Raw genomic sequence first — 24,809 nt, forward strand, 5'->3', positions numbered from 1 at the left:
TTTCCTGTGTGATCATAAGAGGCGACTAATAGGGTTCGACTTCCTGAAGTCTACACACCTCTTAGCCTCATAGGTGGTTTTGACCCCTGCGTGTTGTTTTGTTAAAGCCAAGGTTAGCCAAAATCATCTTTCCTGTTAGGCGCCAGATGACCTTAATAGTTTTGGTGCGCCGTAAACCAAACAAACAAACAAACGAAAAATGTAAATTGTGTAAATGGGTTGTACGTTAACCGTTAAAAACAGCAAACCTAAAACTTGAATATTTGAAATCTACATTTTATATTTTAAATATATTTTAAGTATATTTATTATGCTTTATAAGAATGTATCGAACATTCATTGTTTTAATAAAATGTAAAATAACATGTATACGTCACAGTAAAATTATGGTCTGTCCTGTTTCTTTCAGGCGAGCTTGTGCAGCCAGATTCAAACGAAACTACATTAGTAGCCGTAAAAGTGTTAAAAGAGGGCGTGTCTAACGAAGCACGTGATGACTTCGAGCGCGAGGTAGAAATCATGAGTGCCTTTGATCATGATAATATTCTTAAACTTATAGGGACTGTATCTACAGGTGAGTTTTTGTTATTGTTGTTGTTTTTCTTTTTATCAGTGCCGATTGCATCACAACCACCTTCGATTTACGGTAGATGGAAACGAAAATTAAATAAAATAGTGAACAATGAATGGTTTAAACGATTAAGAAAAGAACATTACAATATGATTGCTGTAAAATCATTTTTATAGACACAATTATTCTTAGGACAAAATTATTCATAGTATATAAACGAAATAGCCAAGCGGCATATGGTGTTTAAAAATAGGCAGTGCTGAATGGTGTTTATTAAATTTTTTAACACTACAGTATTGTAAAATAGAGAAAAACGGAATCTCTAACGAACGCCAAAAAATCGACATAATTGAAAATGTTGCAGGCTTGGTTTGACTGAGTCTGTTCATGGACAGTACTGGAAAGTGCAAGGTACCGTCCACGCCCCCTTGCTCCGGCTTAAGCATACTTATTCAACATTTACACATGAAAATGGTAAAAGTTTGAATTTAGAAACATCTGCAGATGTGTTCAGTCTTACATTGAGAAGAAACTATACTGTTCTTGTAAATAAGAAATTGCTATACAGAGAGTCGCACTGGTGAGGATGTACTTATGAAGTGAATGAAAAGTTTGAAACACTTCTCTCCATATTTCAGGGAACAACGACACCCCGTATATGGTGTTTGAATACATGATGCACGGCGACCTGGCAGAGTTGCTAAGAAAGAATGAGCCGACTATTAAAATGGCTGACACGTCCTTAATACTGCAAAAGGTACTGCCATATTAAATTAATATGACCATGTATCATCAAAGAATTTAGATTTTATGTCGAAAATTTGACTGCATTTGATACGCCGTCGTCGAAATTGCTATAGCTCTGAAACCTTATTCGGAGCACGTCGCCGATGATTCATAATAATCTCGGAGAAGTTACGAATTGGACATAGTTCTGCTAAGTAATCTTTCATGATAAACAAAAGAAGAAAAATAATAATAAATGAATATATCTCTTTGACATCTGCTCAAAAATGCAACCAGAGCTCGTTCGTATGCAATTGTTTCATAAATAAAGGCTAATACAATAGATGAATATCAGTCAGGAAGTTGAAATCGCATTTTCTTTTCAAACATATATTGTATATTTTTATAATCACGAGGACAACAAGATGATTCAGACATTTATATTATGTTTATTATGTTATTGACATACTTAATAATGTTTACTTTTTCAGACTGACCTTGTTGACATTACGATACAGATTGCCAATGGTATGAGATATCTGACGTCACAGCATTTTGTCCATCGTGATCTGGCAACGCGAAACTGCCTCGTAGGTGATGGTTTAATTGTAAAGATAAGCGATTTTGGGATGTCACGTGATATTTACACTTGTGATTATTATAAGGTAAGTAAAGGTTAATAATATTTAAAGTTTAAAGGGACTCTTCTGCGTTTTCATTTATATTTTCTGGAGATATTTGTACCATTTGATAAAAGTCTTTAAGTTGTGAATAAATGTCAGATCATTCACTTCATTTTTTTTCCAGAATACTTATTTTGATTATCAAAAAAAATGCCCTAGACATGAAATGCGTTTAAACGCCTTTAACTAAAATTAGTAAGGAATAGTACAAAAAATACAAGTTTACGTTTTAATTTCATTCTGTCTGTGATTATATCTTTTTACCATCATTTACATGTCTTTCCTTTGTAAGTGGCCGAATTGATCTATGTATGAAATTCAAACTATGGGAATTCAGTGGAGTACCTTTAAGTATAGTTTAATCACATTTACGATTTTTCAGAAGCATTTGTTTTTATTTTTATGGTGCTTTTTATTCTGTTTCATTCCATTTAATTTATTTCCGTCAAGCTGAGTTCTTTTATTAATCACATATAATGAGTGTGAGGGCATTTCCTTGTATTTCTTTGAGTTTTATCACTGAAATATTACTATTTCTAATTATATTTCAGTGAATCTTCTAAGCCACATTTTGTATGATATTTCCTTCTCTCTAACGTATTTCATTTTCACATTATTTTTAAAGATATATTATTCTCAAATTATAATATTTGAAAATATTTCAAATTGCCGCACAGTCTGTTTGTACATATAAAATCAACATAATTATTTCGACTCTACGCAAATTATGATATGTTATGTTTTAAACTCTACACACCATTGGAGGCCACAATATGAACATAATATTATAGTGTCATTTAAAAAGAACTGGCAGTTTTTTTAAGAAAGGGCAAACTTTACTTGACTTGTAAAAAGGAATGCAGCTTCCCATACATAGTTTGAACATTCTTTCATTCAAATTAGAAACATTCGGTAAGAACTTAATATATATCAATAATTTTCTGCGAAGAAATTATTTAACTTTAAAATGAGCATAGAGTATCTTTAATAATATCGAAATTAAGAATTTAGGTTTATATGTATTTTTATTTTCTTTATTTAGATCGGAGAATCAGTAAAGAATTAAGGTTAATTTTCTTTATTTCTTTATTTAGATTGGGGGATCAAGAATGTTGCCGGTACGATGGATGTCACCAGAAGCTGTGAAATGGGGACGATTTACTACAGACTCTGATATATGGGCATTTGGTGTTGTACTGTGGGAAATCTTCAGCTACGGGCGACAACCCTACTATGGACATACTAACGAAGAGGTAAATATTTAATGTGTAGCAGTGCAACAATTAATTATTAAATATAAGCGCCCTTGTGTGTGTTTTAACACTTTTATAGTAAATCTATTAAAAAGCAAAGAAAGTAGTGAAAAATAAAGAAATGCCCCTTTTGAAACAGTCGCCATTTGTGTTAGGTAAGGTGTCCTAAATAGATTTGTTAGATACAAAGTCAACTAGCAGGCTTTTGAAATAATAAGAGTCGTTAAGGATTGTTTCATTTTTCAGCTCCTTCTGGTATAATTGATTTAATACCATTGAAAGCGGTTGGGTGGGGCGTTGGTTAATAATGAATTTATATAAGTTTGATTGAATAGGAAGTTTATGTCTTAGAGACACACTCTCGAATCCGTTCCTTGATTCAACCAGTTCTTAAGCAATGAGTGTTAAGCTTCTTGCTCAAGGAAACAACGACTTGCTCTTGACAGAGTTTGAACTAACAGGAATAGTGATTCTTAGGTTACTTGTCCGACGCGTTAACCACACGACAATGCCGCCACTTCTAACGGGGTGATGCAGATGTTACCTAATGCATTTTGCTTATCTTATACAGACTTTGTTCTGTGCTGTATGACAGCTTTAAAATGCTGGTCAGTACTTTACCTTTGTGCTGTTAGAGTTTTGGTACTCTGGTGTAAATGATTCCAATATGTTTTGGGTTGAAGATTGAATCTTTAGCGGTGCTGGGGATGGTACATTGGAAATGTTGCACCTATATCATTATCTCACATAAACAGACACAGTCAGAGTCTGCAATTCGGAATTTTTCATATGCGATTTAATTTGTACGAAATATAATTATTAAATATTAAAGTCTTCGTTGAATTAAGATATAACGATAATCACTTTTTCTACAAGTACTTCATAACCTAAAATTATAGTTAAGTGTTATTTCTGTAGTTATGATTTGCTTTTTAATTATACAAATCTTTATAATTATATTGTATCAGTTAATTTGTACTGTATGTGGCCGCGATAAATAACTAAATACGTTGTTTTCTTTAGGTTATTAAATTTCTGGACGAGGGAATTCTACTGCAAAGGCCCGAGGAATGTCCGTCTATAGTTTACCACGTTATGTTACAATGTTGGAAATTAGATCCTAAAGAACGACTGGCATTTGACAGGATCCACAAGTATTTGACAGAATACAGTAAACAACTTCATAAATCATCAAAACCAGCATCATTCGATGTGGTCAATGAATATGAAATTCCGCTGTGAATGCATAGAAAAGGCATTACAAAAAAGGCTGTGTTAATTTTTCTATTTACTTTTCTTGTACTTAAAAATAAAATTGTCAAAACAAAATTTTTACTGACCTCAATGAAATGGCATACTTACTGGAGTTTATGCAATCATGATAAGGTATCTCAACCGCATTCAACCAATATCCAAGAAATATTTGAAAAGGTAAACAGTAATGAATTCTAGATCTTATTCTTTTTCCTTTTTGTTGAGATCAGACATTTTCACACTCTCTTAGATGGACTTCATCAGATATTAGCAAAGTTTTATTTCTTATATTTAGAGAGATAAATGCCAAAATTTGCTAATTGGCAAACTCGTATTCAATCAATCATGACTGACTGTTATACGCTTTCTAGTATGACAAACTTTCTGTTTTAAAAACGTATATACAAAGTTGCCTTTAAAATGTATACGTCATCTCGTGTTAAGGAGACAAAAATAATTTGTATACATGTATATAGCAATATGTTTTTTATTGTAACATTGAAAGTGATACTTTGTTAACCTTACAGGATTCTTTACGGAACAATTTATCAAATATGTATCAATGAAAATGTGATTTGTTACAAAAATATTTTCATTTAATAATGTTATTTTTACGCATGCCAGTGCTGGTCGCTGTTTGATGAGAAACAAATTATTTTTAGTCATTATTTATATAGATATTTACATTTTTTTATGACAAAACTTTTATGACAAATGTCATTTTGAATATTTCGAGGAAAAAATGTACGATTTTTTATTGTTTAAAAAGTCCATTTCAATTGCTGTTTTCTTCCGCTTTTGGAAATTAATTGTATCTCAAGAAATTAATATATTAAAAGCTACATTTGTTTACCTTTCAGTAAAAGCAAATGTAAGTTTACATTTGCTCGCTTCTTGCTTGGCAAATCTTTTTGACAAAATGGCCCTGGATTTTTTAATGTTGCAATTTTGCATATCCATATTCACATTCAAAAGACCAGCACACTTATTGCAGTTTTAAATACGACTTTTAGGGATCAATTTATTGTATAATAGTTATTTCAGTTATTTTAAACAAATGCATTACGTTTAGTCTAAATTTAAGTGGTGTTCTATTTAGTTCAGTTTAGTGTTATATCTGCCGCTTGTCTGACTTATAAATATAAAAAAAACACGAGTGTTGTGTCTAAATTCAAAATATTACCTTTATTTTGTTTAAATGTTGAATTTTGCTCCCGTCGGAGCTAGGGGCAATGGACGGTAGATTTAACCCACCACTACCGTCCATGAATGGCTCAATCAAACCGAGCTTGCACCATTATCAATATTACCGTTTTTAGGCGTTCTGTATACCAATTTTAAATGATTGTTACGATGTACCTACTCACTAAATTTAAAAAATGAGTCTCTCTTAGTACTATTTGCGATTTGAGTCAACATATGTGCATCGGATTTACGTAAAAGACGAGAATAAAGATCAACAAGGCAAAGGCAACGTTCACAGGGCGCGGTTCAAACACGTAGGTTAAAAGTATCTTAAAGCATTTATAATGATGTTTTGATAATCATAATTTCATTAGTAAATATCAGTGAATGTGATGAAATAAGTGTTATAATGTCTGTTTTTGTTTGTTTACAATTTTGATTATGACTTGACTTAAGAACATTATAAGCTGCCAGTATTGTTCTGTTTACTTTCATAAACCATTCAGTGTTACTTATGTTTTACATTGATCCACAAAAAGAATAATTCTAATAAAAAGTACAAACGGGTTTGAAAACTGAACACAAAAATATCATTTTGTGTTTTCTAAGCTCTTTACACTAAGTATACTATATTAAAACAATACTGCCACTTTAATGTGATTGAAATGCTTTAAACAGCAATGACATACATTTCTTTCTGTTGTTCTATGTTTTATTTCCCTTACCGCTTTAACGCACATTTGTGTTCCTTTAATTGTTCAAAAATCTTTACTTCATCATCCTAATATACAGGTAAATGTTTCAATATTTGTTCACTTGTGAATTCACCAGACAAATCATAATACTTGGAAGACCTTCACTCATTACATATACAGTATCATCACTTATGTTTTGCATACTAAAATCATTTGTACAGATTTGACTTGTTTTATATTCATGGCACACATAAAGTATTTTATGGCACGATTTAATTAGAATATACTGTAAATAGGAAGATGTTCTTGAAAACACTTGACAATCAACAAGTCAATATCGTATAATTTTGGAATATTGATTTGAATTACCAAGTAAAACATACAAAAGTTATACTTTAAGTGCTAAAAAGTGTATATTAAAGTGCATAAAGCTATATCTCTGCTGCCTCCAGCTTACAAATTTTTCCTTGAATTTTTATCTGTTTGAAAGACATTTATTTAAATTTGTATATATCCTTATAGGCGAATGGCGCATGCCAACTGTCATCATTAACGGTTAATATCTACTCAAAAATCAAATTTAATCCTTCTTTAAATAGCAAAATCAATGTTTGTCCCTGTAAACATTTTATTCTGTTTACGAACCATATTCATATGCAGTAAATAACAGAGACATTTTATGTTATAACTCTTTTGAAGACCAACATTTAAATCCTGGAAACATCGTGATTTTACCCTTAATATTTTTGTTTAAAAGATTTTACTAGATAAGCTTGAACAAATATGCTCCGAAACTCAGCAAATGTTGCTTTTCTCATTCTATCCTGGCGTGTAACCTTTACAGTTTTACACCAAGGTCAAAAAGGTGAACCATGCTTTTCGCTAGTTATCGGCATATTTGTCGGAATTGTTTGTACCCTTAAAAATGATGGGAAAAATGTTTGTTTCCCAAAATACTATGGGAAAATGTTTGTTTGTACCCCGGTATATGATGGGAACACCTCACATTTGCCGAGTTTGTGAGTAAACTAATTGTGGTAATAAAACTTCTTAACTGAACCACCAATATCATCTGTATATGTAGTGCAATTAAGTATTGGTTTGCACTGCAGTGAATCACACAAAATTATTTTCGTTAAGAAATATTTTGAAAATATATATTTAACAAAATTGAAATTTTCTCAGAAACGTTATTGATATGTTTTACCACAAGATATTAAAAAAAAAGGTTGGATGCAAATAAATGAACTTCTTCTATTGCAGGAAAAGAGTCTCCATTTAGTTTTGTTACATGAAGGGACTGACAATACCTTTGAGATAACTGTGCCGTTTAATGTATGTCTGACAAAATAAGTGTGAATAAACTTTTCTATCATTTGTTCGCTCCGTTTTTTAAGGACAATCTTTATTTGTGCACAATGGCCACATATTTAAAGTATTTTGAAATGTTAAGTTCCCGAAAACCAAGTTTGTTTAATATGTAATATACTTTGACTGTCTAAAACTATTTTAAAGACTAATGTTATCAGAAACGTTAAAGATTGATTATAAATCGTTTAGAAATTGTATTTTATTTTAGGATCATGTATTTTTTAAGCAATGAGATATTTATGTACATTACTTGTTATTGTATAAAACTTTATTTGTTGTCATACCTATTGTTAAATATTGCAAATATAAAGAGTATTTGAATTGAATTGAATTTTGTGACGTTTCTGCCAATCTTGTCTTCAAAATTATATAGTTTGAAATTATTTTCATTAAATTACGCTTATGGTAGAGTATGTCTTGTACCGGATGGCTACATATGGTTCTCTGAAGGACGGTAAAATATGACAGTTAACTTTTTTGAAATGTTCATAAAAACATTTGCCGCACATTTTTTTACATTTAAATGAAAACTTAACGAATATTTAAACGCGGTATAATTATTATAATAATCACTAAAGGTTCCGCAATAATTTATTGCATCATGCTTTTATTATGAAACGTTATGAGAAAGCAGTGTAATCGAAATAATAGCACTTGTACACTCTGTAATATAGGCCCACATTTGCCAGAAATTCCCTAGTAGAAGGTAACTGTTTATCTAAATTACTGCTCTGCAGGATATCTTATTATAACCCTGGCGTGAACTATAAACTGTCCATGGTGCATTATCGATACAACTCTTATCAGAAACAATATGGCCATTTACCAGTGGTCAGTGTGGATTGATTTCACCTCAACATTAGATAAGGTCTAAGGAATGAAAATAATGTTGATTTTGTGAAATATGTTTTATATAGATTTAACAACTGATTACAAATATAATAACAAAGCCATTAATTGTCATAGTGTTACATTAAGTTTTACAGTTTTAAAATACATTTAAGCTGCAAAAACCCTTGTGCACAAATCATGAAAATCAGTTTCGAGACCACTTGTTTGAACAAAAACAGCCCAGATGCAGTTTATTTCTTTAGAGTTTGTCACATCAAAACTGACTGCATTTCCTATGCTATCTGGGCAATAAATATCTAAAAGTGATTTTATGTCATTGTCTATTGCTGACGCAATGTGGACCTGACCAGCTTCAATTCTTATTTCATCATCTTTTTCTGAAGATTTGTATCGAAGTATGTTTTTTCTAATTTGTGCTTGTGAGGATCGGCTCCACTCTTTGCTACATTCATTCAGTGACAGGAGAGACTGGAATCTTGAACACTTAAGGTTTACTATGTCTTCATATGACAATTCTGTATGAATTTTGAGAAGTCATTCTCAAACCAGCATATTTGTTTCCATTCCAACTGATTGAAATTCTGCTTATAATCTACTACCAATGTTGGAATATCACTTTCATTGATATTTAAAGAGTCAAATAATATTGATGTTCTTAATATCTGTGTTTTGGCTATCAGTTTGTAAAGTTCTAATGACGTTGTTTGAAATGTACTCTCTTCAGACACAAGCTGTTGTTCAATATCTCTAAGTATCTTCTTACAGGAATTGGTTGTATTATGTTGGCATAAATATTAAAAAACTGTCAATACTGTGGCACATTCTTTGCCTAGAAATGTTCTTGAACCACCCTGAAAAGATTTGAGAGCGCGTTTTAAATTACTTTTCTGAATATTGTCTCCACTTCTGCTAAGGACACTATAAACATCCTCAATGAATATAAAATTCTCATTGGTATTCTGATCTTTGTTGATCTTGAAGGTTTGAGAAAATTTCATGATAACCCATTGATGAGAACCTGTAAAAGAAACCTTAAAGTTTGAGTAAAACTTAAAAGCGACTATTTTCAATAACTTATATTTTGTTATAACCTATGGTTGATAAGAAGTAGTGCCTAAATGGACACATAGACGGATGCCGTTAACAACAGACACATTATTGTGACATTGGACTGAATTGACTGTTTATACATATTTCATTAATAATATTTTATGGTAAATGTAATAAATGTAGATGGTCTATTAACAAAGTTCTAATAAAATTAGATAGAAACGGTGACCTATAGATAGTTTGAAAGGTTCTACAATAATTTGATTCAGTAAAATAGGTTGTTGTACAAGGCAAAATTTCAATAGTTTCTTATCACATAATTGTAAACGTTAAACAAATGATTTTTTATATATGTACTTTTTTATTGATTGTAAAACTGACTGCCAATTCAATGGAAATAAATTTCAAACTAATTTCTGACACAAAAAAAAAACACAAATAGAAAAATTTGTCCTGAGTGGTATTTACAAAGTTATTAAAAGTTCATATTATTACAGGAAGCCCCAGTGCCTGTTACATAAGTTAGCCTTAAATCTATTCATTAACGTAAATATAATGAGCACTCAAAACTGCTTAAATACAAATGCAGCACTTTACTTTCAATGTATGTTTTATCTTAAATGACCGAATTATTTCTCCGATCTAGACATGTATAAACTAATGCTTGTTACTAAGTATACATTTTAATTCGAACAGTAAATAAATAAGTATCTTACCTTTTCATATTTGCCTTCCACTGTGTTTTAAAATGAAAACAATTATCATATAAAAAGAAAACAGACTTAAACCTGCTATTCAACAAAATAATATGAACAAGAGGCCAGCAATTTATTTGTATTAGTATTTATGTAAACAGAAGTACCATCATTAGTTTCTGGTTTGGGCTTATCAGATGGAAATGGGATATTAATTGCCCCCCATGCTGTGAATCAGCCACACTGACCACTTAATGTCTTCATGGTAATTCTGTAAATAACAGTACTGGCCAGATCAGTAGTGATCAGATTTTTGGGTCTATGGTCTCGTCTGTGTAGAGACTTTAAAGTAGTTAAAATTAATTTTTTATTCCACACGTGAAGTTTTACCGTCCTTCTAATTTACATAAAGTATCCGGCTCTAATTAATGTACATTATCCCCTAATGAATATTATATACATTGTGGCGCCGGCGGAAAACATGTTTATGAAAATCATTCAGAAACGATAATACACCCAAACACAATATTAAAAGCAATGGAAAATATTCTCATACTTTTTGCTTATAGCTGCTACAATTAAAAAGAAAAATAATTTCAAATACGTTAAGTCCGTTTCCCAGTTCAGAACAAAAGGAATTATCATTGTCGATATTTACAAATACGAATATTTGAGATAGCTTGGTGAATTATTATCACTTTGATGTCCGTCAAAGTTTGACGTGTAATAAACTGACGTCATGATCATATATTTTAAAAGATTGGCTATAAAAATAGTATTTCACATATCTCTTTTAATAATTTCATAAAGTTTTATTCAGTAATAAAGTAACTTTCTACTTAAATATAGATAAAGAAAAACACGGTTTACCGACTTAACATTACAATGCAGTAATCATGGAGAGTGCATCGTTTGAACAACACGGCTCTTTCAAGTCTTCAAATATTTCGTCTTATATGTTAGCTGTCCTAAATGAAAAACTCTTTGATGAATATACGTGTATCACTATAAGAAGCTTTTTGCGCTGGTATCATAAAAAAGATCCATCAACCAAGTAATTATTGTGGCTTACTTTAGAAGAACGACACTGATATGGCTATCTCTAAATGGTTTAGTCAGAAAGAGATACGTTATACGGAAATCATATTCGTAGAGCCGATTCCACGTTTAATTGGGTTTATAGACAATTCCTGATGAGATTTCTATCAACTTAATTGATATACCCATTATAGTGATTTATATAAAAGCAAATGAAAAATGATCATATAAATGTATTATATATACTTATAAATGAAATATTGAAAAATATAGATGAAATTAAATGCGTATTTTTATCTTCCGTATTTTCACTGTAAAAGAAATATTGTTTTCACTGCAGTGAAACATATTTTTCGTTGTCTTATCGGACTACACAGGATTAAATGCCCATCCGGCTACCCCTCCCTTATAAATAAGCCATTGTCGCATTTTTAAAAACTATGTATGCTCTGAAAGTCTGCTTGGTCATCTGATAAGATCATTTATATGTTCATCTCTCATTAAACCCTGTGGTCCATTAGCAGTAGAATAGTGGAATAGTAATTGAACTTGACTTCATCAGATGTCAGCAAAGTTCTATTTCTAAACTTACAAATAGTAGTAAAATTTGCTAATTGGCCAACTCTGTTTACTGATGACAAACGATCACACGCTTTCTAGTGTGGCACAATTTCTGTTTTAAATACGTATATACAAAGTTGCCTTTAAAATGTCTACGTCATCTCGTGTTTAGGAGACAAAAATATTTGTATACATGTACATAGAAATATGAGCCGCGTCACGACAAACCAGCATAGTGGTTTGCGCCTCCGCGCAGTCTGATCAGGATCCATGCTGGTCGCAAACGCATAACGTTGGTTTTGTCTTGACGCGGCTCATATGTCTGTTATTGTAACATTGAAAGTGATATTGTACTTACCTTATAAGTTTCTTTTAGGTAAAATTGATAAAATATTTCTCAATAAAAATGAGATTTCTTACAAAAATATATTTAATTTTTTAATTTATGGGTTTTTTTTTCGCATGTCAGTGCTGGTCTCTGAAACAAATTATTTTTATCATATTTATATAGATATTTACAAAATTTTTACTGCAAATGCCATTTTGAAATTTCGAGGAAAAATGTGTACGATTTTTTATTGTTTAGAAAGTCAATTTTAGTTTGATGTTGCGCTTGAATTTTGAAAAGGAATAATGTCTGTTTGAAAGATATTTATTGAATTTCGTATACTTCCTTAAGAAAGGTTTTGGCGCATGCCCACTATCATCATTAACGGTTAAATTCTACTACAAAATCAGATTTAGACCTACTTAAAATAGAAAAATCATTTTTTGTTCCTGTGAATATTTGATTATTATTTATTTCTTTTGTGTGTGTGGGGGGGGGGAGGCAGGGGGTAAATCTGGACAAATAAAGTGTCAGAGAGATTTATATGAAAGATAATCTTGTTTTGTGGTTCTATTTATTTATGTCATCTTCTGATAATGTCTTTCTATCAATCTATTGAACAATGTTCTTTTCGTGCTTAATATGGACACGCGTCATTTTTGTAACGCGTATGGGAGACCCGCGTATAGATGTTACTGTGGTGGCTGATTTGTGCCATTCATGATTTTGTACTGCGACTCCGCCAAGCGAAAAGTCGAGAATTAACAAATTAAAATGGCGGGGCGCGGAACGAAAACACGCTAATAAGCGGGACGATGTTTATTAAATAAAACTTCGCCCGGCGGGGGTGCGTTGAGAGATTTAAGAAATAAAACGGCGGGGCGCTAAGATGCAACACCAGAATTATACAGCATTGCATATCATAAGTTAAGCTTGCACTTATTTTACCCTCGCATCAGAATCTATCATTAACTTGTGTCGGCACACCATTGCCATCGTATCGTGTTCTGCATCGTTCCCTTTTCAGTCAGTGCATTTTTGAAAATTTCCCTTAGAAATATAAGTGATTTTGTCCAGACTGAAAGATGCCCATGGCCATTAAAGACATTAAGCATGGTAAGGGTAAATTGTTTAAAATGGTGCACCATATTATTACATTAAGCCCTTTAAGTGACAGGTTTTATGACTTAGTATATACGGTAATATCTCCTCTCAGCAAGCAGAACCGTCCGGTTGGACTTTTAATCGGGCGACCCCAGTGTTCGATTCCCGGAGTTCACTTTCATTGTGATTGATAATGAAATACTTTCTACGGTCATTCGCACTGTATCTCTCCTCTGGCATGTACAGAAGTAATCAAGTCCTTCCAAAAGTGAAGGCAAATAGTACTGGTTAACTGCTTGACAGCCTGCCCAGGACCGATACGGTGGCAGAACTGTGCTCTAGTAAATGCGGCTTATTGCCGTGATCCGGAATGAAAAAGTCTACCAACACCACCAGCTATTTTCTTGACAATGATATTTTCTGAAAATATTTGAGACTTTCTAAAGGTGAATAAATTGATTTGTAAGAAGAATTTTAATAAATTGATTTCTTTGATTTTGAGGTCGGTTAAACCAAACATATATGTTTGACATTTCGGCATAATGACATCCATACTTTTACATATCCAAATTGTCTTTTTTTCTTTAATACACTTGTTGCAATATATAGTTACAAAATTGCCTATGATTTCAGCCGATTATGAGTGTCACGTGACCAATTATCAGCCGATAACTGACAATCATAATCAGCCCGCTGAACACGAGTACGTGCACAAACTGAAACAATGACGTCACATTTTACGTCATCAAAACAGCTAAGTGGGATTGAAGCACGAATAGCTTGATTTTATATCTAGAACATAAGCGTATTTTCTACAAACACAGCTTTTTTGAAAAACTAGCTACAATTTCACTCCATGAAAATAAAGCGTGCTTCTAGATTCGGTTGCAAACAGAAAAGGGAAGCAACTCTGTAGAAGTAACTGTAACCGATAAATCTAATGCAGTTGAAATCTACCGAGACAGAAATTTCAACGAAAGAAGTATCAAAGTAAATTTTAGATCTATCAACTGTATTAAAGACATTTAATAAATATAAAAAAACACACAAATCAGATTTAAACAATCTAAATGAAGATTGTCGCAATAATGTAAAGTTTACTCTCATAATGTATGAAAGTATGTACTCTTTTATTTCTTCTATCTGATTTCCATAACATTTCAGAAAACTATTTACATGTATATGAACTCTATTTACACGACATTTTTCGAAATTTTATGACAAACAAGCACACGCACACACTCGCGCACACACACCATCATTTCACTGTGATTTTAGAACCTTTAAATATATGACAAAAACTCGTTAATGTTCTAACACCGTTCACGCAAGCAATGCCATAAAGCCATCCGAGGAGCTCAGATCATTCAGTGGTGAAAGGACCACTTTACACCATATGTTTATATAATTTGAACCTACAGCGGTGAAAAAAACTGTAAATCAAAATCAACTACCGTCATCATTAGGTCACTTATACATCTATCTCACATCATAAAATGATAAACAAATTAAGGGAAGTGTAGCCATTATTTTGTATTTTTATAATCTAAAGTTGTATTTATTAATCCAATATATCATAACCCATGCTTAAACAATATACTATTTAACAATTGAATGTTGTAAAAGAATAGACTTAATGAACACAATTCAAAGCAGTTTCACTATTTCACAAATATATGGAAGCTTTGTCGAACATGGCGCATCATTCCATTTTCCTATTTTAGACATTTTTGCAAATATCTCGCCACAATCCTCATCCCCTCTGTCATTGTTAGGCTCGCCAGGTGCCCAATTTGAAAATTTTCCAAGACTTTGTGTTCCTTCTGATGAACTCCATTGCCAGTTATTTTCCTTCTGCGTGTCATCCAGTCCAATCCAAAAACCAGCTGAAAACATACACCATTGATTACCATGTTGACACTACGGATATTAGCATGTGAACAAAGACATGTGATGTTCAGACTTTCGTTATACATGTATATGCGATGGGCTTTAGATAGATTCAGTTAATTTTCATCTCATCTAGATATAAATTTGGATTGGATGATAATTGGTCAAAATATGGGTTAGAAAATATGTTTCGAAAACATGCATATCTATATTTAAATACATAAATCATGAACTTTATTGACATTGTACATACATGTACTTCCCTTGATATTAGCCACTATAAAATCATTCTCTTCTTTGCTTTCTATTCTAACAAGGTCGCCGCTGATCAATCTGCATTTCTCCTGAAAGCAATTGATATTAAGATATTAACATCATCACCATGATCGCCACCATCATCATCATCATCATCATCATCTCATCATTATCACCAACATAAACATCATCACCATATTTAGCATTATCATCACATCAATCTGAGGATAATACTCATTGGCCGCCGTTGATATCGCCGTCTTTATATCATTATGCTCATTATAAACTTCCTGATCATGGTCGAAGTGTTGATCATAATCAGCATCATCAGCATTATCATCATTATTTGAAAACTCATTAGAGTAATTCAGAGTAAAGAAAAGGATTTTAATTGCACGAGTCATCGGATGAGTAAAAGGTTACAAATCAGACTATCACTTGTCCAGCTCATGGTCAATTTAAGTAAAGATTTCCTCCTCAGATAAGGCTTAATGTGAAGTATTGAATATGAAGTATATTTGAATATTAATAATACAAACGTTTGTTTCGAAACTCCGTATATATTTATATTTTTTATTATTCTTATATGAATCGTTCTGAAGATAGGTAACTTTCTTACTTCGTGTATAAACTAAGTGTACTCACTTTGGCGTCAGACCATGTGTTAGGATCTTTGATAAATCGATAACACTTGTTTCCATATTGTTTCCATTTGACGTCCGGGCATGAAACTAAAAGAAATAATATTATACATTTGTAATGAAAGAACATGTTTTTAATTCATTTCTTTACTTGATAATCATTAACTGAATAAAATAATACATCTTAAATAAGTCAAAAGTGACTGAACGAATTAACACATTCAATTGGCTACAACGTAACTGAGCAAATTAACACATCAGATTGGCGACATAGTGCAGCAAGTAAACTTTTGAAATCTTTAAACAATTTTCTAATATTGTAACAACCGTCATCTAAATAACCATCATCATCAATATCATCATCATCAACAATATCATCATCATCATCGTCATCGTCGTCGTCGTTGTAATTGTCAGGGAAATAGCCGTCTTCATCATAATAGTCATCGTAGTAATAATAATTTAGCATCATCATCATCGTCGTCGTCGTCGTCGCCGCCATGATGATAATGGTAATTTTTCTACGCTGTTATGATCTACATTGTCGCAATTATCATCATCACAATCATAAACTGTAACAGCAATAATTATATACTCACTACCATTATAAATTACACTGTTTTTGAACAATATTGAATCGCCTGTCCGAAATTTCTCGATGTTTTGAAGTTGACCTTGCATCCCCAAAATAGCCATATTGGACTTTTCTACGTCTTTTAGTACATTTACAACATTAGGTTTCAGTAAAACAATGGCATACAATTCCTTATTTACAATTTCCTTTACATCTGTCGCATCACTGTTAATCTTAATGTTCAGCATTGATTCCGTTTCTTTTTTGGACTTTTTCATCCACTTTTTCATTTTGGGTTTTCATAGTGTTGAAAAATTTTAATCTTTGAGCTTTCTCATTTTTCAAAATTTGTCGCACGACAGATTCAATTTTTATCTTATTTTATTTGTTTAAAACAGTATAATTTCAATAATAATAATAATAATAATAATAATATTGTTTAGTTATTTGATTGACATTTTTTCTCAAGTTATTATTATTACGTGTATATATTATGATGATTATTATTATTATTATTATTATTATTTTTATTATTATTATTATAATTATTATTATTATTATTATTATTATTATTATTATTATTATTATTATTATTATAACGATAATGCAAATCCATAATTTTATGAATACATTAGTTTGTTAAGTAATTTCAAACAGCCAAACATTCATTTATTAATCTTAATAAACATCATAGTCCTGAAAATCGATTGTAAATAATACAAAAGTGTTACCTTTGATTGAGTCTGTTTCTGAACGTAGTTTGTATACTTCTTGTTTTATTTCGAACATTTCTTGTAGAAGATGTTTAATAACTTCTATATCAGTGCAGCTACATTGGCAATCACTCCTTACTATCAAAGCACCAACGATACCCATAATTAGAGAAAATGAAGTGAGGTAATGCATTTTATCACTAAAAAAGTGAACGCGGTAAACATAATATACCAGACAAGTGTGATTTGTAAAGTCAAAGGAATGAAACGTACCAGTGTAATGAAAATCAGCGTCTAAGTGACGTTTATTAAATGTGTACAACTTAAAAAGATCTGCAGAGCTTTATGAAACACTTGACATCACCCTCCAAACAGGAAGCGCATGTACATTGTTTAGCAGTGGAAAGTAAAAAAAACAATGCATCAGATACATGTAAACAAATGCACACAAAATTGGTAAGTCTAGTATTCTTTTGAAAAAAATAAGGAAACAAATTGCGAGCAAGACATGTATTATTGATAAGTTGTTGACAATTCATCGATCCGCGCCTTTATTATTATTATTATTATTATTATTATTTTATTGATTTCTTTTGTGTGTGTGTGGGGGGTAAATCTGGATAAATTAAGTGTTTGTTCTGTTAAGTCAGAGATTTATTTGAAAGATAATCTAGTTTTGTGGTTCTTTTCAATTACGTCATCTTCTGATAATGTCTTTCTATCATTCTATTGAACATTGTTCTTTTCGTCCTTAATATGAACACGCATCAATTTCTGTAACGCGTAGGGGAGACACGCGTGTAGTTGTTACTGTGGCGGCTGATTAGTGCCATTCATGATTTTGTCCTGGGACTCCGCCAAGCGAAAAGTTGAGAATTAACAAATCAAAATGGCGGGGCGCGAAACGAAAACACGCTAATTAGCGGGACGATGTTTATTATATAAAACTTCGCCCGACGGGGGTGCGGAGCGAGATTTAAGAAATAAAACGAGGAGCGCTAAGATGCAATACCAGAATTATACAGTATTGCATGTCATTAGTTAAGCTTGCAATTATTTTTACCCTCGCATCAGAATCTATCTTTGACTTGTGTCGGCACACCATTGCCATCGTATCGTGTTCTTCATCTTTCCCTTTTCAGTCAGTACATTTTTTGAAAATTTCCCTAAGAAATATGAGTAATTTTGTCCAGCCTGAAAGATGTGATAGGTTTTAAGATTTTTTATAAATTGATTTCTTTGATTTTGATGTCGGTTAAACCAAACATCTATCCCAACAGCAGGTATGTTTGATATTTCAGCATAGTGGCATCCAGACTTTAACATATCCAAATTGTCTATTTTTCTTTAATACACTTGTTACAATATATAGTTACAAAATTGCCTATGATTTAAATCGATTTTGAGTGTCGCGTGAACGATTTTCAGTCGATAACTGATAATCATAATCAGCCCGCTGAGTACAAGTACGTGCACAAACTGAAACAATGACGTCACATTTCACGTCATCAAAACAGCTAAGTATGATTGAAGCACGAAAAGCTTGATTATATCTAGCACATAAGCGTATTTTTTACAAACAAAGCTTTATTGAAAACTAGCTACAATTTCACTCCATGAAAGAAAAGCGTGATTTTAGATTATGTTGCATACAGAAAAGGGAAGCAACTTTGTAGGAGTAACAGTAATCTATAAATCTAATGCACTTGAAATCTACCGAGACAGGAATTTCAACGAAAGAAATATCAAACTAAATTTTAAATCTATCAAGTGTATTACAGACATTAAATATATATACACCAAACACACCAAGCTGTTTTAAAAAATCTAAATGAGATTGTTGCAATAATGTAAATTTTACTCTCATAATGTATGAAAGTATGTACTCTTTTATTTCTTCTTTCTGATTTCCATAACATTTCAGAAAACTATTTACATGTATATCAACTCTATTTACACGACTTTTTCGAAATTTTATGACAAACAAGCACACGCACATACACGCGCACACACACAATCATTTTAGAAGCTTAAAATATATGACAAAAACTCGTTAATGTTCTAACACCATTCACGCAAGCAATGCTATAAAGCCATCCGAGGAGCTCAGATCATTCACTAGTGAAAAGACCACTTTACACTATATGTTAATATGATCACAATTCAAAGCGGTTTCACTATTTCACAAATATATGGATTCTTGTGCATGCAATTCTCGTCATTCCATTGTCCTTTTAATACACCATCGTAATATGTATATATCACGCCACAATTCTCATTCCCGTCCATATTGTTAGGCTCGTTAGGTGCCCAGGCCGAAAAATTCCCAAGACTTTGTGTTCCTTCTGATGACCTCCATTGCCAATCATTTTCATTCTGCGTGTCTTCCAGTCCAATCCAGTAACCATCTGAAAAACATATTACACCATTCATTATACCATTTGGACAATACGGATGTTAGCACGTGAACAAAGACATGTGATATTCGTGTCGTCGTGCGATGGTCTTAAGACAAATTCAGTTTATTTTCATGTCATCTAAATATATAAATTGGATTGGATGATAATTGATCAAAAACAGTCACAAATGATGTGTTTGTTAGGTGAGAAATGATCTTTCTGAAAAATTGCATATCTATATTGACATTACTTAAATCATGAACTAAATTGCTTCAGTACATACATTTACTTCCCCGGATATTAGCTATAAAATCATTCTCTTCTTTGTTTTCTATTCTAACAAGGTCGCCGTGGATCAATCTGCATTTCTCCTGAAAACATAAGATATATACATCATCATCATCATCATCATCATTATCACCAACATCATCATCATCATCATCATCACCTCCATATTGCCGTCTGTATAACATTGTGTTCATTATTATCATCATGATCGAAGTATAAATCATCATCATCTTCAACATTAAAGGCTTTTTGCGTAATGCTCTGGACAAATAAAGTTTGAAGAACACAAAGGGCAATAACTGAAAATAGGTTATCATTCTTGTGTACTGCACTCCTCCTCAATGAGATACATCCATCTTTGAAGTTTCAAGTTGAAACCTCTTACACTTTTTGAGATAAGCTCCAGACAAAAAGCATGAAAAAAACAAAGGGCAATAATTGAAAAAATATTAAGGGTAGAGTTATAATTCTTTAGCACAGCATTCCTCCTCAATAAGATCTATCTACCTTTTAAGTTTATACCTTTGAAGTTTATACACAAAAATAAAGTTTGAAAAATAACAAAGGGCAATAACTGAAAAAATGCAGGGTAGAGTTTAACTTATCATTTTTGTGCACTGCACTCCTCCTAAATATGATCTATCCGCCTATGAAGTTTCAAGTTGATACCTAAAATACTTTTGAGATATGCCATGGACAAAAACGTCGGACGGTCGGACGGATTGGTGGATGGACGAACAGACGGACGGATGAACAGACGGGCGGAGACTATTTCTATATCCCCGCCGCCTTTCGGTGGGGGATAATAACATTCTAATTTAAATTATTCTTGCAGAATCGTAACACTGTACAAACTGAATTGTTCTTGTGATAGGTCTACTTTTTATTGTAACTTAATGCGTATATGAACTAAGACCACTCACTTTGGCGTCAGACCATGTGCTAGCATCTCCTTCTCCAACAAATCGATAACATTTGTTTCCATATTTTTTCCATGTGTCGTCCGGGCATGAAACTAAAAAAATAATATTATAGATTAACAGGTTTTTTATTCATTGATGTTTATACTTGATAATCATAAGCCGAACAATTTAACACAGTTATCTTATTGGCGACAAAGTATCTGAACAAATTAACACATCTTATTGGCGACATAGTGCAGCATGTAAACTTTGAAAATCTTTGGACAGTTTTCTTATATTGTAACAACCGTCATCTAACTAACCATCATCATCATAATCAGCATCGTCGTCGTCTTCGTCATTACCATGGTTGTAGCCGTCGTCATCATAATAGTTATTGTGGTAATAATAATTTATCATCCTCATCGTCGTCGTTGTACTTGCCGTCGTGGTCGTGGTCGGTGCCGCCATGATGATGATGATGATGTTGATCATCATAATTTTTTCTACGATGTTGTGATCTTTTTTATCGCAATTAAAATCATCACAATCATAAACTGTAATAGTAATTAATATTATTATACTCACTGACATAATAACTTACACTGTTTTTGAACAATACTGAATCGCCTCTCCGAAATTTCAAGATGTTCTTGATGTTGGCCTTGCAGCTTCGAAATAGCCATATTGGACATTTCTACCTCTTTTAGAACATTTGCAATATTAGTTTTCAGTAAATCAATGGCAGAAAGTTCCTTATTTACAATTTCTTTTACAATTTCCAGCGTTGACTCCGTGTTTTGGACTTTTTCATCCACTTTTTCAATTTAGGTTTTCATAGTATTGAAAAATTTCAATCTTTGAGCTTTCTAATTTTTCAAAATTTGTCGCACGACAGATCCAATTCTTAGTCTTTCCTCCTTCATTGTTTTATCTAATATAAAGACTTTTTGAAGTGATTTTTCTGCAAGAGGTCATTTTGTTAACTGACTTATATCTGATGTCATATGACGTGAAAACATCCTTTTTTATGATATACACATACATGATATTACTAATGCACCTGATAGCACTATTCGTTTGATAGCGGAATAGCATGTTAGAATGTATTTTTGAATATGACAGCAGTTTGAAATACATATTTATCTCAAACCCGTGCTGATTTTGCGACTCCATAAATATGGTAATGCACGGACGTGCATATATTTTGACGTGACTTCATTAGCGTTATACAAACAATGTGTTAAGACGCGCTAAATGTTAGACTTTTATTTCACTTTAAACGGTCTTTATTTTGGGTAAGGGATAAATAGAATATTAAATTTGTGTAAGTTCATTAGTGAATTTATTGCACTCGTTGAATAAAATAATATTATGCTCGCCAGAGGCTCGCATAATATAATTTTATTCAACTCGTGCAATAAATTCAGTATTGAACTTAACACTCAATATCCTGTATGTATTGCTTTTTAAATAAAAAGCTTGACGGTATTTTCGTAAAGAAAGCTAGTGCCAAGTTATTTCATTTGCTTTAAATAGTATAATTTCATTATTAATAATAATAAAAATAATTATGTCAAGTTATTTGATTGACATTTTTTCTCTGAAATTATTATTATTATTTAGTTTTATTATTATTATTATTATTATTATTATTATTATTATTATTATTATTTGATAATAAAAATAATAATAAACTTACGTTATAATAATAACTTTAGAGAGAAAATGTCAATCGAATAACGAGACTTCCTCTTAACATAAAAATAGCTACATATATAATGTAAATGTATCCATAATGTACTAATTACTTTGATAAGTAATTCCAAACTGTTTAACATGCAGTAATTTATCTTGATAAACACAATGGACCAGAAAATCCCAACGTTCCTATTTACCATTTAAATTACAGATAATGTGATTAACAAGATTTACATAGTTTTAAATATTGTGTTAAATTGATTGACATGTTGTTTACTTTTTAACTATGTATATGTCTGTCCCCATCTATTTACCCATATTTAAATAGCAAAAAAATAAATCATGTTATTACATGTCTGTAATCTGATTTTAATAAAAGTAATTGTTGTTGAAATGTAATTAATAATAAAGTGTTACCTTTGGTTGAGTCTATTTTTTTAGATGACGTCTGCATTTCAGAACGTAATTTGTACATCTCATGTAGAAGGAGATATTTAGTAGCTTCTATATCAGTGCAGCTACATTGGCAATCACTCCTTACTATCAAAGCACTAACGATAACCATAATTAGAGAAAATGAAGTGAGGTTATGCATTTTTTCACTAGAAAAGTGAACGCGGTAAACAATATTTGTCTCATAGTTTGGGGACCTTTCTGTTGAAAAAGTGTCAGAGTTAAATCGTATACATATACATGCACAGTGCGGTAACTGGAGTGCAGGTATCAGTTACCCGCACTCCAGATCATGCCTGTTGATTTGTTCATTTTTGCTGGGGTTTACATATTGTGACGGCAGAGAAAGGGAAAGTGGCAGGCAGAAATATCATATTCAGATGCTCGATCATTGGTTACTTTTTCCCGGGGTTTAAAATTGTGACAACAGGGAACATGTTTTTATGTTTGACTATGATACAAAAGAGAAAGAACACCAAAACACTCGGCAATCTGATTTATACTCGGGGGCTAAGCCCCCTCGTACAAATCAGATAGCCTCGTGTTTCGGTGCTCTTTCTATTACATACCAGACAAGTTTGATTTGTAAAATGTAAGGTATGAAGCCTAACGGTCTAAGTGACGCTTTATTAAATATGTACAACTTAAATAAAGCTGGAGAGCTCTATGAAACACTTGACATCACTCACCTAACAGGAAGCGGACCTTTTTAGCAATAGATTTGCTTTTCCGAGTAAAAGGTAAGATACGATGCGTCAGAATCTAGTAAACAAATTTACACAAAATTGGTGAGTCTTGTATTTTTTTTTAATGAAAGAAAACATTTGCGAGGCAGCCATGTATTATTGATAAGTTGTTGATAATTCATCGATCCGCGGTATTATTATTATTATTATTATTATTATTATTATTATTATTATTATTAGAGATTTATTTAAAAGATAATCTAGTTTTGTGGTTCTGTTCAGTTTATTATCTTCTGATATTGTCTTTCTATCAATCTCTATTGAACATTTTTCCTTCTTCGTGCTTAAGATGGACACGCGTTAATTTATGTAACGGGTAGTGAAGATAGTTGTTATACTTTTCGCATTTGCCATTACAAAATTGATAAATACAGAATCCCTAAAGAAAGCCCAACACGGCAAAATTACAAATGTTGCAGGCTCGGTTTGATTGAGCCTGTTCATGGGCGGTACTGGAAAGTGCAAGTTACCGTCCACGCCCCCTAGCACCGGCTTAAGCAGAATTCAACATTTAAACGTGAAATAGTAAAATTTTGAATTTAGAAACATCCGCAGATGTGTTCATACGGCGGTTATCATGGAACCTTCAATGTGACACTTCCGTGCCATTCCATGAAAAGCGGCGTATGGTCCCCAAGTAATAAAAAGCGTGTGCCCTAAACGAGAAAACAATGGGCGGAACTAAATAAAATGGAATTTTGAAAGGGGATCAGAGGTTATGAAGCCTGCGTATCACAGACAAGACGTCAAAAGACAAATTTAAAAAGCAGGCAACATATCCTAAGGGTGATTCAACATTATTCAAGTAGGAATATTGGAACCACCCAACTAGAAAATGCCGAAAAGTTGAAACTAAAAATACCACAAGCACAACAATAATG

General features: G+C 32.1%; 3 protein-coding genes across 4 annotated transcripts; 1 reads left to right on the forward strand and 2 right to left on the reverse strand.

Annotated features, from left to right (window-relative positions):
• Positions 1–409: 409 nt before the first annotated feature.
• LOC132717488 (tyrosine-protein kinase transmembrane receptor Ror-like) lies at positions 410–8,051 on the forward strand (the record flags this gene model as incomplete). Its single annotated transcript, XM_060700972.1, has 5 exons — positions 410–574; positions 1,210–1,328; positions 1,789–1,962; positions 3,075–3,233; positions 4,257–8,051. Coding segments are annotated over 5 exons (836 nt in total), but the record flags the coding sequence as incomplete, so codon positions are not given.
• A 6,366-nt stretch (positions 8,052–14,417) lies between these two features.
• Positions 14,418–17,755, reverse strand: LOC132717489 (perlucin-like protein). The gene is made up of 4 exons (XM_060700974.1): positions 17,458–17,755; positions 16,157–16,242; positions 15,510–15,600; positions 14,418–15,252 (listed from the first exon to the last, which is right to left on the reverse strand). Exons 1-4 carry the CDS (start codon positions 17,630–17,632, stop codon positions 15,014–15,016), a joined length of 591 nt encoding a protein of 196 aa, XP_060556957.1. The 5' UTR covers positions 17,633–17,755; the 3' UTR covers positions 14,418–15,013.
• Positions 17,756–17,881: 126 nt separating this feature from the next.
• LOC132717490 (perlucin-like protein) lies at positions 17,882–23,349 on the reverse strand. 2 transcript variants are annotated; one of them, XM_060700976.1, is made up of 4 exons: positions 23,147–23,349; positions 21,050–21,141; positions 20,122–20,209; positions 17,882–19,847 (listed from the first exon to the last, which is right to left on the reverse strand). In XM_060700976.1, the coding sequence occupies exons 1-4, from the start codon at positions 23,322–23,324 to the stop codon at positions 19,603–19,605; spliced, it is 603 nt and encodes a 200-aa protein (XP_060556959.1). In that variant the 5' UTR covers positions 23,325–23,349; the 3' UTR covers positions 17,882–19,602. The 2 variants fall into 2 exon arrangements, with proteins under 2 accessions (XP_060556959.1, XP_060556958.1); XM_060700975.1 differs by lacking the exon at positions 23,147–23,349 and adding an exon at positions 21,633–21,958.
• Positions 23,350–24,809: the final 1,460 nt, after the last annotated feature.

Source organism: Ruditapes philippinarum, unplaced genomic scaffold (assembly GCF_026571515.1).
Source record: "Ruditapes philippinarum isolate M1 unplaced genomic scaffold, ASM2657151v2 ctg4430_1_1_1_1, whole genome shotgun sequence".
NCBI lineage: Eukaryota > Metazoa > Mollusca > Bivalvia > Venerida > Veneridae > Ruditapes > Ruditapes philippinarum.